Here is a 13,200-nt window from a genome sequence, read left to right as displayed (position 1 = left end):
AGAAAGTCCCACAGCCTAATTTCCCCCCTTGAAGTTAGGCTGGGCTGCCTGGTCTGATCTTACCCTTAGGTGTGGGATGCAGTGTGATATCCCTCTCCAGCTCTTCTTCCTGTAGGTGGCTCATAATTTCCTCCAGGATCCTCCCAATCTCCACAAAAGATGGGCGCAGTTTGGGATCCATCTGTAAGTATCCTCATCAGCCATGAGCCCTGCCCTCTGTTTCCCACCCCAAAGATGGAATTTAAGCCTGGCATCTTGTAAGATTAGATGTGTAGCTAAGAGATCTTAACTGAGTGTGATTCCCAGGGCTAAGTTTAGGGAAGATGGTATTGTCTATTACCCTTCCCTGTCAGTGTCCTTTATGTGTGTGTCTTAGCCCCTTGTTTAGAACAAAACCCTCCAAAAGCATATACTCCTTGTTTTGTTTTTTGTCTGTTCTTGAGTTCTGCTACGAATGTGTTTTTTGGGAGGTATCTGAACAAAGCCTAGCTACTTTTGGTCAGAAATGGTAGGTCTAACCCCACAGCTATATAAAATGAAGCCAAACAAGAAAAGCCTTTCCCATGTGCCTCCAGACTGGCAGGAACCACAGTCCAACAATAGTTCCTAACCAGCATGCCATCGACACCCAAGGCAAGGAGGGGTGGGTCTACCCTGCAGGCTGAGGATTAGAAAACATGAAGTAATTTTTTTCTTCTCTCAGCCTGGCCACGCCTGGAGGTTGATGTGTGGTTGGTGTTACATATCCAGGAAAATGAGGCCCTCTTGAAGCTAATTTGTAGCCTCTCCCTACAGTCCTAACCAGGTGAAAATGAAATAGCCAGTCCCTGACCAAAGCCAAGGGGAAAAAGACACTCACATTACAGCAGTTGAAGGTGAGCTGCAGAAAGTCTGGGGGACAGTCTCCCACCATGTGCTGGAACGCGTCATAGTCCAGACCGAAATTCTGTGAATGGGTATGGTGGGGAGGATACAGGGGACAAGGGTAGACATGTTATTAATACCCTTACCCATCCTGGCCTGCTCAGAAGAGGAGGCTGGGAGCTGCCTTTGAGAAGTAACCACAGAATGAGTTCTTGCAATTCCACCCCAAGGGCAAAATAGTTCATAGCTTCAAACCAGCCCCATCCCAGTAGCACCGATTCCCATGCCTGTTGCTCACCTCTGTGCGGGGAAGATAGTCTGGATCAGCCTGGATGCGGGCAATGATCTCGCAGAGGATGATACCGTAAGAAAACACGTCCGCCTGGTGGGTAGCAAACCTCTCAGTGGAGAAAGGGGTAAGGTATCTGCTCCCCATGTCTTAACAACCCCCATCTGGGCCATATTACCCGTATTGCACTTCAAGTCATTCACTGGGCAACTGTGAGGTGCCAGCCCTACTTTTGGCAGGAAGGATATATATCCTCACCCTGAACAGAAAAGGTAATTCTGGGCACTTTCTGCTAAGAATGGATTCTAAAGAGAACCAAGCATTGAAATTCTCCAGACTTACCTTCTCGTTATAGGGCTCATCTCGGAGAACCTCAGGTGCCATCCAGAAGGGTGAGCCCACCACAGCCAGCTTTTCACTCCCCATGCTGTGAAATAAGATGAGGGAAGTAAGCATGCCACTGCCTGGTACATGGGATCTATGGGATTTTTTTTTTTTTTTTGCAGGTTCTGGAGTATGAACTCAGGTGCCTACACCTTGAGCCACTCTACCAGCCCTTTTTTGTGATGGGTATTTTCGAGATGGAGTCTTGCAAACTAATTGCCTAGGCTGGCTTTGAACTGCGATCCTCCTGATCTCCTGAGTAGCTAGAATTACAGGTGTGAGCCACCAGTGCCCGGGTTGGGATCTTTTGACTGTTGGAATTCCTCTTCTCAAAGATGGATACAGACTAGGACTGCCAAATTCAGGGAATAAGGTTGAACTGTGAGCAAGTCTAGGCCTCTGGGGAGGAAGCCAGCTTTTCCCTTAGTTTTAACCCTCTCCTATGTTTCAAAAGCGTCCATTAGGGCTACTCACCTGACATCAGGGATCTTTTCAGCAAGGCCAAAGTCAGCCACTACTGCAGAATAACCATTCTCATCTCTCTTTATCAGGCAGTTCTAGGGTTTGCAAAGAAAAGACAAGGTGGCTCAGGAGTGGGACTCAACCAGCCATAGAGTTAACCACTCACACCTCCCTTCCTTCCACAGAACATCTTGTCCTCTGCTCTTTGGTGAAACACTTTCTTAGGTTGACTTCAGTGGTCAGACCTGAGACTTTAAGATAGTCATGTGAGATGAGTTAGTCCTAGGTCTCAGTCCTATGCTGCTGTAGGTTCCATTTCAGGCTACATATGCAAATATTTATCTTTGCTTTCTAGGCATGGTCTTAAGTGACAGAACAAAGTGGACAAAACAGAAACCCTTGACCTTTTTTCTTTTCTTTTTTTTTTTTTGTGGTATGAGGGTTTGGACTCAGGGCCTTGTGCTTGCTAGACAGTAACTCTATCACTTGAGCCATGCCCCCAGCCAAAATTCTTGTTTTCTTGAAGCTTACAATCTAGTAGAAGACAGACTATCAAGTCCCTGGCCTGACCTTGCCAAGTGACAGAAGTACAAGACAAATAACCAAGCCTACACACAATTTTCACTGCCTGTAAGATCACAACCACTGCCTGTAAGACTCCTCCCTGGTATAAGAAGTCTGTGATCTGGCTGGTGGTATACCTCAGTGGTACAATGTGTGCTTAGCATACATGACGCCTTATGTTCAATCTCTAGCACACACAAAAATAAGATCTGAGTTGGGTGCTGGTAGCTCACGCCTATAATCCTAGCTACTCAGGAGGCAGAGATTAGAGGATTGTGGTTTGAAGCCAGCCCAGGCAAATCGTTGCTGAGAACCTATCTCGAAAAAATCCATCACACAAAAGGGCTGGTGGAGTGGCTCAATGTGTAGGCCCTGAGTTCAAGCCCCAGTACTGCAGGAAAAAAGTTATGATCTGTGTCTATGCAATTAGCCTTCCCTTCCCCACCAACTCCTGTTCCCATTTAGCATATCTTTTCTAAACTTGTCACAGACAAGCTTAAAGAAATCCTTCAAACCTTTGCTTATTCCACTCTCTTCAATTTGGAGTATTTTTTCAATTCATCCCCCAACAACACACATACATTTTTGTGATGCTTGAGATCAAACCCAGGACCCACATACTTTTTTTTTTTTGGTGGTACTGGAACTTGAAGTCAGGGCCTCACACTTGCCAGGCAGCACATCTCTATAATCCTACCTACTTAGGAAGCAGAGTTCAGGAGGATCACAGTTCAAAACCAGCCTGGACAAATAGTTTACAAGACTCCACCTCATAAATACCCAACACAAAAAAGGGCTGGTAGCGTGGCACACACATGCTTTTCTATGCCACTTCCTCTTTTATTGCTTAGCAGAGAGACCATTAACACCTCGGGAGTAGGTTCTGGTTTGGGCCATCCTCACAGTATTCAATTCAACAAATGTTGCTATCTCCAGAGAAACAAACCCAAATGACCTATAAATAAAGCAGCAACCAGTTCTTCCCAAATAGCTGCATTCAAAATAGCTCTACACTACTCTGGCTCCTCAGGAGGCACCTCACTCCACCCCCTTCTCCAGAGGCAGCAGAGAGCAGGGATCCTTGGCTCACAGAAACATTTCTGGGCCAGCAATGCCCTATGACCTAAACCAACCCTCCCTCTTCCTTACCAGCTTTGGCATATAGTGGCGAAGACACTGCCAAGTCACTTCCTGCTTACTACACATCAGGTACACATTAACTCTATTCTGGGCTTGACATAACCACACTTAATCTGCCCTGAGTTGAAAGGAGCCTGGGATTTCATCACATTTACTCTACATTGGCTGGCTTCTAAGAACTGTCCTTGTGCTTGCCCTGGCTTCAGCCCTCCATCAGTCTTGCTGATCAGCACCTCAGCTCTCTGACTTTCTCTGAGAAGATGGGCCCTTGGCCAGTGTGCCTATTAGTCAATGCAGGGTACTAGCCTATGAGACAGTGGCAGCTCAGATCTGTCACCTTTTTCTTTCCCTTCCCCCCCATATTTCACCAACAACTCAGGCTCCTATCTTCAATGCTCAGTCTAAAGTCCTGTTTACTATTTGCTTTATAGTTCTCAGAAACAACCCTGTTAAAGTCAGCTTGGGAGTAGCAGATTTGGAACACAACATGGCCACAGTGCCCTGCCCTTGTCAAAGCTGTTCTGTTTCTAACCCATCTTCATATTCAAGGAGACCTTCTACAAACCACCGGTAGAAAGGTATTTCAGAGTAGCATCTTCACAAGCAGCTAAGACATAGCTAAGCCAGGGATGATCAGGGCCCTACAACAAAGGGTACGGGGCTTATTTTTGGGATCATGAAAAAGTTCTAGAATTAGGTAGTAGTGATAACTGAATATACTAAAAAACACTGAAATGTATACTTTATTTTTTATTATTCATATGTGCATACAATGAAATGTATTCTTTTAAAAAGGTAAAATTTGGCCAGGCGTAATGCCACACACCTTATCCTAGCACTCAGAAATTTGAGGCAGGAGGATTGCAAGTTTGAGAGCAGCCTGGGCTACATAACAAGACTTTATCTCAAAAAAGGTTTTTAGGGTTCTGTGCCATCTAGCCAGAGCCCAGTGCTCTTCTTGTGGTGTTTCCTCCTGACTGTACTTTCCTTTTCCCTTCAGTAAAACTCTACTACTGGTTTGCAAAAAAATTTAAGGTAAATTTATTTTATGTGAATTATATCTTAATAAACTTATCATTTTTTAAAAGTCGACAGTGGTCCTTCATTTCCTATCATCTATAAAATAAATCTAAGTTAGATAGTATTTTGCCTGATCAGATTATTCTGTCAACCTTTATCCCCTGCCATCCAACCCCATAGCACAGCACACCATACTGTTTATAGGCTATGGCTTTTTTTTTTTTTTTTTTTTTTTGTGGCACTGGAGTTTGAACTCAGGGCCTCACACTTGCTCGGCAGGTGCTCTTACAGTTTAAGCCCTCCACCAACCCTTTTTTGTGATGGTTTTTTTTTTTTTTTTTTTTTTTTTTTGAGATAGATAGGGTCTCCCGAACTGTTTGCCTGGGGCTGGCTTCGAACTGTGATCCTCCTGATCTCTGCCTCCTTAGTAGCTAGGATTGAGTGGCTAGCATGAGCCACTGGCGTCTGCTTTGGGCTATGCCTTTGTGTACACTATTCCTTTTGTCTGATCTGGAATACTATTCCTTATATACTTCCATATGTGTGTGTGTGTATTTATTTATTTATTAAATAGAATTTAATTTTCAAGATTCAGCTCAAGCATCATCTCTTCCAAGAAGCCCTCTCTGTACACATAGGCTGGGGTAAAACTACTTTCCTCAAAGCACCCTATGTACTCTTCTTTCCCTCATCTTAGCATTTGCCATATTATAATGAAAGCATCTATATTTTTCTTCCTCCTTTCTTTCCCCCCCCACCTCTTTTTTTCTGGGACTCAGGATCAAACCCAGGTCTCATTCATGCTAGGCAAGTATTTTACCACAGAGCTATGTTCTTAGCCCTGAAAGAGTCTGTTTCTATAGTTCCTTACCCAACTGGACTATAAGCTTTAGGGGATTGGAGATATCTTAAGAGGAGGATGGCCTAGAACATTCCTCGGGTAAATGAAAGATTGCTTCTATCTGTGTGGTACCCCAGGAATTATAAAACATTTTTTACAAACATAATTCTATTGATTCTTCAAAATAACATTGTCAAATGGGCAGAGCTGAGATTTTTAAGTTTAAGATGAGAAAAGTGAGGCTTATAAGTGGTAAAGACCCCAGTCTCTTGATTCTCAAAGTTCCCACCTAATATTTTTGGCCTCTCCAGAGAGTCAAGTTTTCTGTTGAAGATAGCAAGTCAGTGACAGGAGCAATGTAGACTTATGAAAGTAGCAGGGGCCAGACCCTACAGAAAAGGCAGCATTGTTTGTGCAGGACCACTACCAACTCTTTTAAAATGACAGCTTTATTGAGATAAAATTCACCTTAAAATTTTTTTGAAACAGTCTCCCTATGTAGGCAGGGCTCTTAGCCCCTAACTCCAATGTTGGTTAATCCTAGGGCATGTAATGCTTACATTTCTTATCCAACCTGGACATAGCCCCAGTACAGATTTATGTGGCTGACTACAAAGCACAAAATGTAAAACTCAATTTGTCTAAAGGACCCAGATAATAAGACCATGAGGATGAACAGGATTTTTTGAATGAGGTAGCCCCTGTAGTAATCAGAAGCCAGACTTCTCTGAGGTAAGAGGCAACCTTGTCAGGTTCAAAAGCAGCCCAGACACTGTTGCTGCCTGGCACCAATTCCTCTTTGACCTGACCCTTTATCTTAATACAGCATACTACAGCTGAGTGACTTACATGTTTACTTCTTAAAGGGCAGGGAATGATCCCATTCATCTCTATCTAACACAGCACAGGCACACAAAAAGAGCATGTGAAAGTTAATTAAATCAGCTGGATGCCAGTGGCTCACACCTGTAATCCTAGCTACTTTGAGATTGGGAGTATTGCAGTTCAGGGCCAGCCTGGGCAAATACTTTAAGACACCATCTCAACCAATACCTGGGCATGGTGGTATGTGCATGTCACCCCAGGTTACACAGGAGGCTAAGATCAGGGAAGATCGTGATTACAGGTCAGCCCAGGCAAAGAAGTTTGCAAGATCCCATCTCAACAGATAAAAGCTGTGCATGTGGTGTGTGCCTGTCATCCTGGACTGAAGCATAAAACAGGATGGGGTCCAGGCCAGCCTGGGCAAAAAGTGAGACCCTATCTCCAAAATAACCAGAGCAAAAAGGGCACAAAGTCCTGAGTTTAAAAAAAATACCACCCCCCAAAAAGAAGTTAATTAAATCAAAGTTTGATTAGATGACTGAAGCAACTAAGCTGCTCTCAAAAGCATGTGTTAAATGCAAATGCTAATATGCATCTGACTCTCCTTATTGGGCAATGAGCTGACAAAAGACTTAAAGGTGGTCATGTAAGCATTTTGTGGAAATCTACACAAATTTTTCAGAACTGAGCCAAGAGTAGACACCTTAGAGAAATTCCTGAGCAATACTGAGAGAAATGCCAAGTCTATTTATAGTATAAGCTCTAGGCAAAGCTGTTTCTGTAACAGCAGTAAAAAAGGCTTTTAGTGTGCAATTACTTCTTTTGTCTTATCCCAACAAACTCTTCTATAAACCCAGTTAGGATTGGACAAGAAAGGACTGATTCTAGAAAGACTGCTGGGTGCCGGTGGCTCACGCCTATAATCGTAGCTGTTCAGGAGGCAGAGATCAGGAGAATAGCAGTTCCAAGCCAGCCCAGGCAAACAGACCCTATCTGGACAAAACACATCACAAAAAAAGGACTGGAGGAGTGGCTCAAGTGGTAAAAGCACCTGCCAAGCAACTGAGAGGCCCTGAGTTCAAACTCTAGTATCACCAAAAAAAAAAAAAGGCTAAGAGGTTCATTTCACAGCAGCAGGAAATCAAACACTGAACTGCTCTAAATGCCTCAGGAGTGCTAATGGTTCAAGTCTCTCAGAGATGATCTGTTCTGCATGATGTGTCCTATCCCTTTCCCTCAGTCACACCATGTGATCCCCAACCTTTACCGTAACTCATGTAATGAATGACCTGCTCACATATCTATCTCCCCAACTAGACTAAGAGCCCATGAAGGGTGCATATTGGATTCTACCCATTTCTGTGTCCTCTAATAATACAGTATAAATGGTTCTCAGAAGCTATTGACAGTACTCATTATAAAAAATAACTCAGGGTGCAATAATAGCCATCCTCTACATCCCTCCAACATTCATATTTGGTAAGTTTTTTTAGAGACAAGGTCTCCCTATGTAGCCCTCTGCCTCCCCAGTGCTGGGATTATAGGCATGGAGCACCACACTCAAGACACATTTGTACTTAATTCATGCTTTCTTTACACCGAAAATTGGCATTTTCTGTTCATAGTTGTGTGGTCTGTACTGTAGCTGGACAGGCTTTTCACTCTGGAGGGATCAACAGGGTGGCTTCAATGGAGTCAACAACAACAAAAATGCAACCAAAAGATAAAGGTACAATTCATAATGCATACTCATATTCCCCATGGTAACCACAGAAGACCCGTGCGTGGTTCTTTCTTGATGCTGGGAAGGAATGGAATTAAGCAGAAACAAACCGTTCTCTCAGCTACACCAAAAAGCCAAGGCTCATGAACAGTTATGCTGGTTGCTACTGGAGCTACAGATAAAAAAGCCTGAGGGTGATTATTGCCACTTCTTCATGGAGTTCATGAAGCAAAAATCTTTAAGGCCACATTATCTCCCATTTCCTTCTAAGTAATTCTTAGAGCACTGCCACTGCACAAATCTGTTTCAGGCTTTTTCTTACAAGTAATTACAAAATTAGACAGATAGTTACATATGACAGACTTTTTACTCTCACTGCAGATTTTTGGGGTTTTTTGGTGGCACTGGGGTTTGAATTCAGGGCTTCATGCTTGTGAGTCAGGCGCCCTACCACTTGAGCCACTCCACCAGCCCTAGAGCAGTACTGCAGTACCCATGGACATGCGAATCCTACAAAGGCAATACTAGCAATACTAGTTTTTGGAGGCACTGATGGGAAACCAGGATTCCTTTTGGGAAAAGGCATCTGCTTCTCTCTAACTTGGTTTATCCACTTGGAATACATTCCAATTACTTTAAGTCCCCCCCTGTTAGCTCTGGTCTGAGAAGCCTGAGTTAATCACTACTGCAAGGTCAAGGACAGAATCTCACAGACAGAAAACGCTGAGTTCTCAAGGGCACGAAAGTCATGTAGAGAGAGGGAACAAAACTGGATCTAGGATCCAAACTCAGCCTTTGAGCAGATGTTTTGACCTCGGTGCTATCAAAGCCAATTCCCTGAAACAGAGCCAGTAAGCTCTGTTTACAAAAGAGGAGCACTTAAGAAACTCATATGATAGTGAGAGACACAACAGTGCAACCAAATACTATGAAGTGTACACTACAAAAACATATATAAGTAAACTTGAGACTGTCCTTAAAGAAATCCAAGTCAGACCCAAGGCTGGTAATGAGATAAATTGGAAACCTCAGACCCTCGACTCCATCCCTTTAGCCTTATTTCTCCATTGAGGCTTATCATTATTATGGCCATTGCCCCTACCATACAGGTGATTTTGGTGGGGCTGCTCTGGTTCTGGGTGTGAGCACACAACTCTCTTCCTGATCCTTACAACACAGTTACTGTGAGGCTGGAACTTTCAGACAAAACTTTACCAGAAAAAACTCAGGAGTAATAAAAGGGCAATGAGTACAGACAGCATCTTCAACTGGATGGTCTAGTTTATAAGAGTCACTTGTTTGCCTTCAACTTGAGATCCCTTCTAGTGCTTCCCAGCCTGCCTCTAGAGTTTACAAAAGTCATTTATTCTTACCACCTTTAAGTCTCTTTAAAGTCCAGGCCCAAGGAGTCACAGTTTAGAAACAGAGATTTTTATGTCCTAAATTCCTAGTTTCTTATCTTAAGCCCACTGACACTGGGAATACTTACTCCCTATAAAGAAAACCAAAGGATGACTGTTTTACCATATAGTCTGGAAAGGTCACTTTTTTGTTGTTGTTTGTTGAGACAGGGTCTCTCTATGTAACCCAGACTGGCCTTGAATCTATGATCCTCCTACCTCAGACTCCTCATGGTATACGTCACCATGCCCAGCTAGGTTATTGATTTTTTTTTCTTTTTTTTTTTTTTTGCATTACTGGGGTTTGTAGTCAGGGCCTACACCTTGAGTCACTCCACCAGCACTTTTTTGTGATAGGTTTTTTTCAAGATAGGGTCTCATGAACCATTTTGCTCAGACTGGCTTTGAACCTTGATCCTCCTGATTTCTGCCTCCTGAGTAGGTAGGATTACAGGAATAAGCCACCAGCCCCTGGCTAGGTTATTGATTTTTTACAATACAATACCACAAGCTCCAAAAGAGCCAACAGTCCTAAACAGTGTTAAGACACTAGAACAATATGAAAAATTGTTTTCTGAGCACAGAAAGGAATAGGATAAACTTTTAGGGAGTGCAGAGTTTCCTCCAGGAAATCTAGCCCTCCTAGCCTAGAGTGATCTCCCCTGTTCTGAAAATCTGCAGCCTATGTAGCTGAACACTCAATTATAAAATGCTGTCCACTGTTCTATAATTATTTCTCGACAAGACTTTCAGTAATTCTAAATCAGAAACTCTCCTTTTCTAATATTCCTTCTTCCATGGAGTCATGCACAGGAGACATTCGTGTAGATATGGGGGAGATATCTGTGTGACTAATGGATAACTTGATACACATTTCATCTACCTTAAAAGAAATGATGCTCTATGAGTAGAAAGCAAAGATTTGATTTTGGCTGGATGCCTGAAGTGACAATATTAGCTTAAGGCCCTGTCTAAGTTGATACAACCCCACCCACTTGCCTGGAATGCATACAGTTTCTTCATCATGATTTTCTAAAACACTCTGGAGTTGGAGAAATGGATGATGAAGGATAAGATACCATATTCCAGGACCTAAGAACCCAATGTCCAGTTCTTACAGATTCTAATATAGATAATAAAGGGCTCCTCACAATCGGGCCTCAGTTAGTTCCCAGTTCCTGCTTGTCAGTCTTACACTTCTTCAGGAATAGTGCAGCTGAATACAAATGGCTCTGCCACACATGGGGGTCCTGCAATTACCACCCTAAAGCAATTTTCTGTTCAGTAGTTTATAAACCAAAAGTCAGCATCCCTCAGGAACAGTACTGTTATTTAGAGCATCAGAACCATTCCATATGAGGTAGCCAGGGACTGAGGGCTTTAGGCCTTATTGGCTCTGACACTATCACTGCTTTTGTTCCCTTTGTAAATTTCTTCTTTTAACAGGCTCCCTTCCCCTTTAGCTATGTCAGAAGGGGTTTAGGAGTATTTGTGTGTGTGTGTGTGTGCGTGTGCGTGTGCGTGTGCGTGTGTGTGTGTACATATGTATATGTCAGGGTGGGGAATGAAGTGACAGCTACTCTTGGGCAAGTTCAAAATTCCTATATACCCCCTTAGAAGATTTTAATTTGGCTCTTGGACAGAAGTCACATTAGATATGTTAGATGACCTTATAGTTCCCCCATCAATGATCAAATAATACTATTTATAAGCTTTGCCATAGTAGTATCCTGAGTTATTTGGCTCTGAGGTGCTTGCTTTGTAGCATGGCCAACTTCCTCTGAAAGCAACTCTTTTCTAACCTGGTCACACAGTACTTTGGACAGCAAGAGAATACTACAGAGACCAGCTGACGCCAAAGAGGAACTGGCAGAGTGGCAGAAACTCAATCACAGAGAGAAAATGGGTCAGTACATTATAACCTATTGAGTACTCAAAACCTGTATTCAGTGACTAAAAATCACTGAACTCTTCTTGCTCTTAGCTGAGAGCTACTTCCTGGAGGTCAATGGAGAGAAAACTGATAGGTCTGCACAATTCAAGAATCTCTTATTCCTTCTTATGTCATCCGCTCCTGTAACACACAGTTAGAGACTGAAGTCAAACTTGAAGGCTCTCAAGATATTTGTGTTGCCAGGCTCAACTCTGAAAGGTACTTGCTCTGAGCACATGTAGATTTTCTAAGGATTAGCTATAATGAATAGTGAGTTATATACTCTGTGATTAAATGTTAAATCTATAATTGAGCTCTCCATATTTCTAGGTTCATTAATAACTGATTTCTTAACACAGCTTTCTTGGAAAAGAAGACAGTGCTTCTCAAAGGGTTGTGAGAATAAAGCCTTCATACCTTTGATGTGAGGTCCCGATGGAAAATGCCTTTGAAGTGAAGGTAGCTTAGGCCCACTGCTATGTCATAGGCTAATTTTACTCTCACAGTCCAGGGCAAATGCAGGTTACTGTCCAGCAACTGTTCCAGGTTCCCGGAGTTGATATACTGCAAAACAGAAGGAAAATCCAACTACCATTTATCAGAAATGTTTAGGCTGGTGGTGAAACCACTAGAGAGTAAATATTTAGAAAATAGAAGTGATATATTCAAGCTACATGGGCTTATTCTGCATCCAAGCACTTGACAGTTGTTGCATACAGGATACCTACCTGCCTTTGAAAAGATTACAACCTAATAAGGAAGAGACAAACAATATCAAGTGGTAAACACTAAAATATAGTTATGAACAAGTATGACCACACTTTGTTGTTCTGAGGATAAAATTATATAGTCTGGACATGTCAGAAAAATAAAGGAGATGGAAAGGATGACCTGGAATAGTAGGAAAGGACAGTCTACACAGAGGGAGTGGTACATGCAGTTACAGGTAATGGTGCATTCAGGAAACTAATTTATTTGATATGGCCAGAGTGCATGGATAAGTTAAGAAGTGAGGCTGATATGTTTTGTTAAGATAATATGGACTTTATCATCTTGCTTCTATGGAACAAAAGAAGCATTTTAAGCAGGGGAGCAATGTGGTCATATTTACTTTTTAAAGAGGAGATTATTTTAGCAATGGTATGATAGATGGATTAGTGTTCAGAATACAGAGAAAGAGAAAAAGGTTAGGAGAGTATTGCATTAATCCTAGTGAGAGAAAGGCATATGAGTTAAGGTAATAGAGGAGGCACTGGAACAGGGCAAGATTCAAAAAGCATTTAGAAGTACAGTTAAAAATATGGTTGAATGGATTGGGGAATGAGGGCAATGAAAAGCTGTAGGATAATCCTAGACTATTGGTTCCTGGATGTCACTTTTTTTTGCAGCGGTGGGGGGGCGGGGCACGGAACAGGTTATCACACTCACAAAGCACTCTACAGCATGAGATATACCTCCAATCCATTTTGCTCTGGCTATTTTGGAGATAGAGTTTCATAAACTATTTGCCAGGCTGGCCTTGAGCTGCGATCCTCCTGATCTCAGTCTCCCAAGTTAGCTAGGATTACAGGTGTGAGCCACTGGCACCTGGATCCTGGATGTCATTATTAAATATCAGAGTTGGCTAGTGGAGTAGCTCAAGTGGTAGAGTGCCTGCCTAGCAAACATGAGGCCCTAAGTTCAAATTGCAGAACCATCAAAAAATTTTTTCAAATCTCCAGAATATAGGGAGAGGAGAAAGTATTTAAAAGAAAT

General features: G+C 42.6%; 1 protein-coding gene across 3 annotated transcripts in view; it reads right to left on the bottom strand.

Annotated features, from left to right (window-relative positions):
- Positions 1-13,200, bottom strand: part of Tesk2 (testis associated actin remodelling kinase 2) — a 114,305-nt gene that overhangs the window by 1,884 nt on the left and 99,221 nt on the right. For all 3 annotated transcript variants that reach the window (XM_074080275.1, XM_074080277.1, XM_074080276.1), the window contains 6 exons: positions 11,863-12,009; positions 2,012-2,094; positions 1,496-1,580; positions 1,163-1,246; positions 860-946; positions 64-181 (listed from right to left, as the gene is read on the bottom strand). In XM_074080275.1, the coding sequence (XP_073936376.1) occupies positions 64-181; positions 860-946; positions 1,163-1,246; positions 1,496-1,580; positions 2,012-2,094; positions 11,863-12,009 (604 nt within the window). The remainder of the gene's footprint in view (positions 1-63; positions 182-859; positions 947-1,162; positions 1,247-1,495; positions 1,581-2,011; positions 2,095-11,862; positions 12,010-13,200) is intronic.

Source organism: Castor canadensis, chromosome 7, assembly GCF_047511655.1.
Source record: "Castor canadensis chromosome 7, mCasCan1.hap1v2, whole genome shotgun sequence".
NCBI lineage: Eukaryota > Metazoa > Chordata > Mammalia > Rodentia > Castoridae > Castor > Castor canadensis.
Note: the sequence above shows the minus strand (reverse complement) of the source record. Positions and strands in the feature narration are given on the sequence as shown.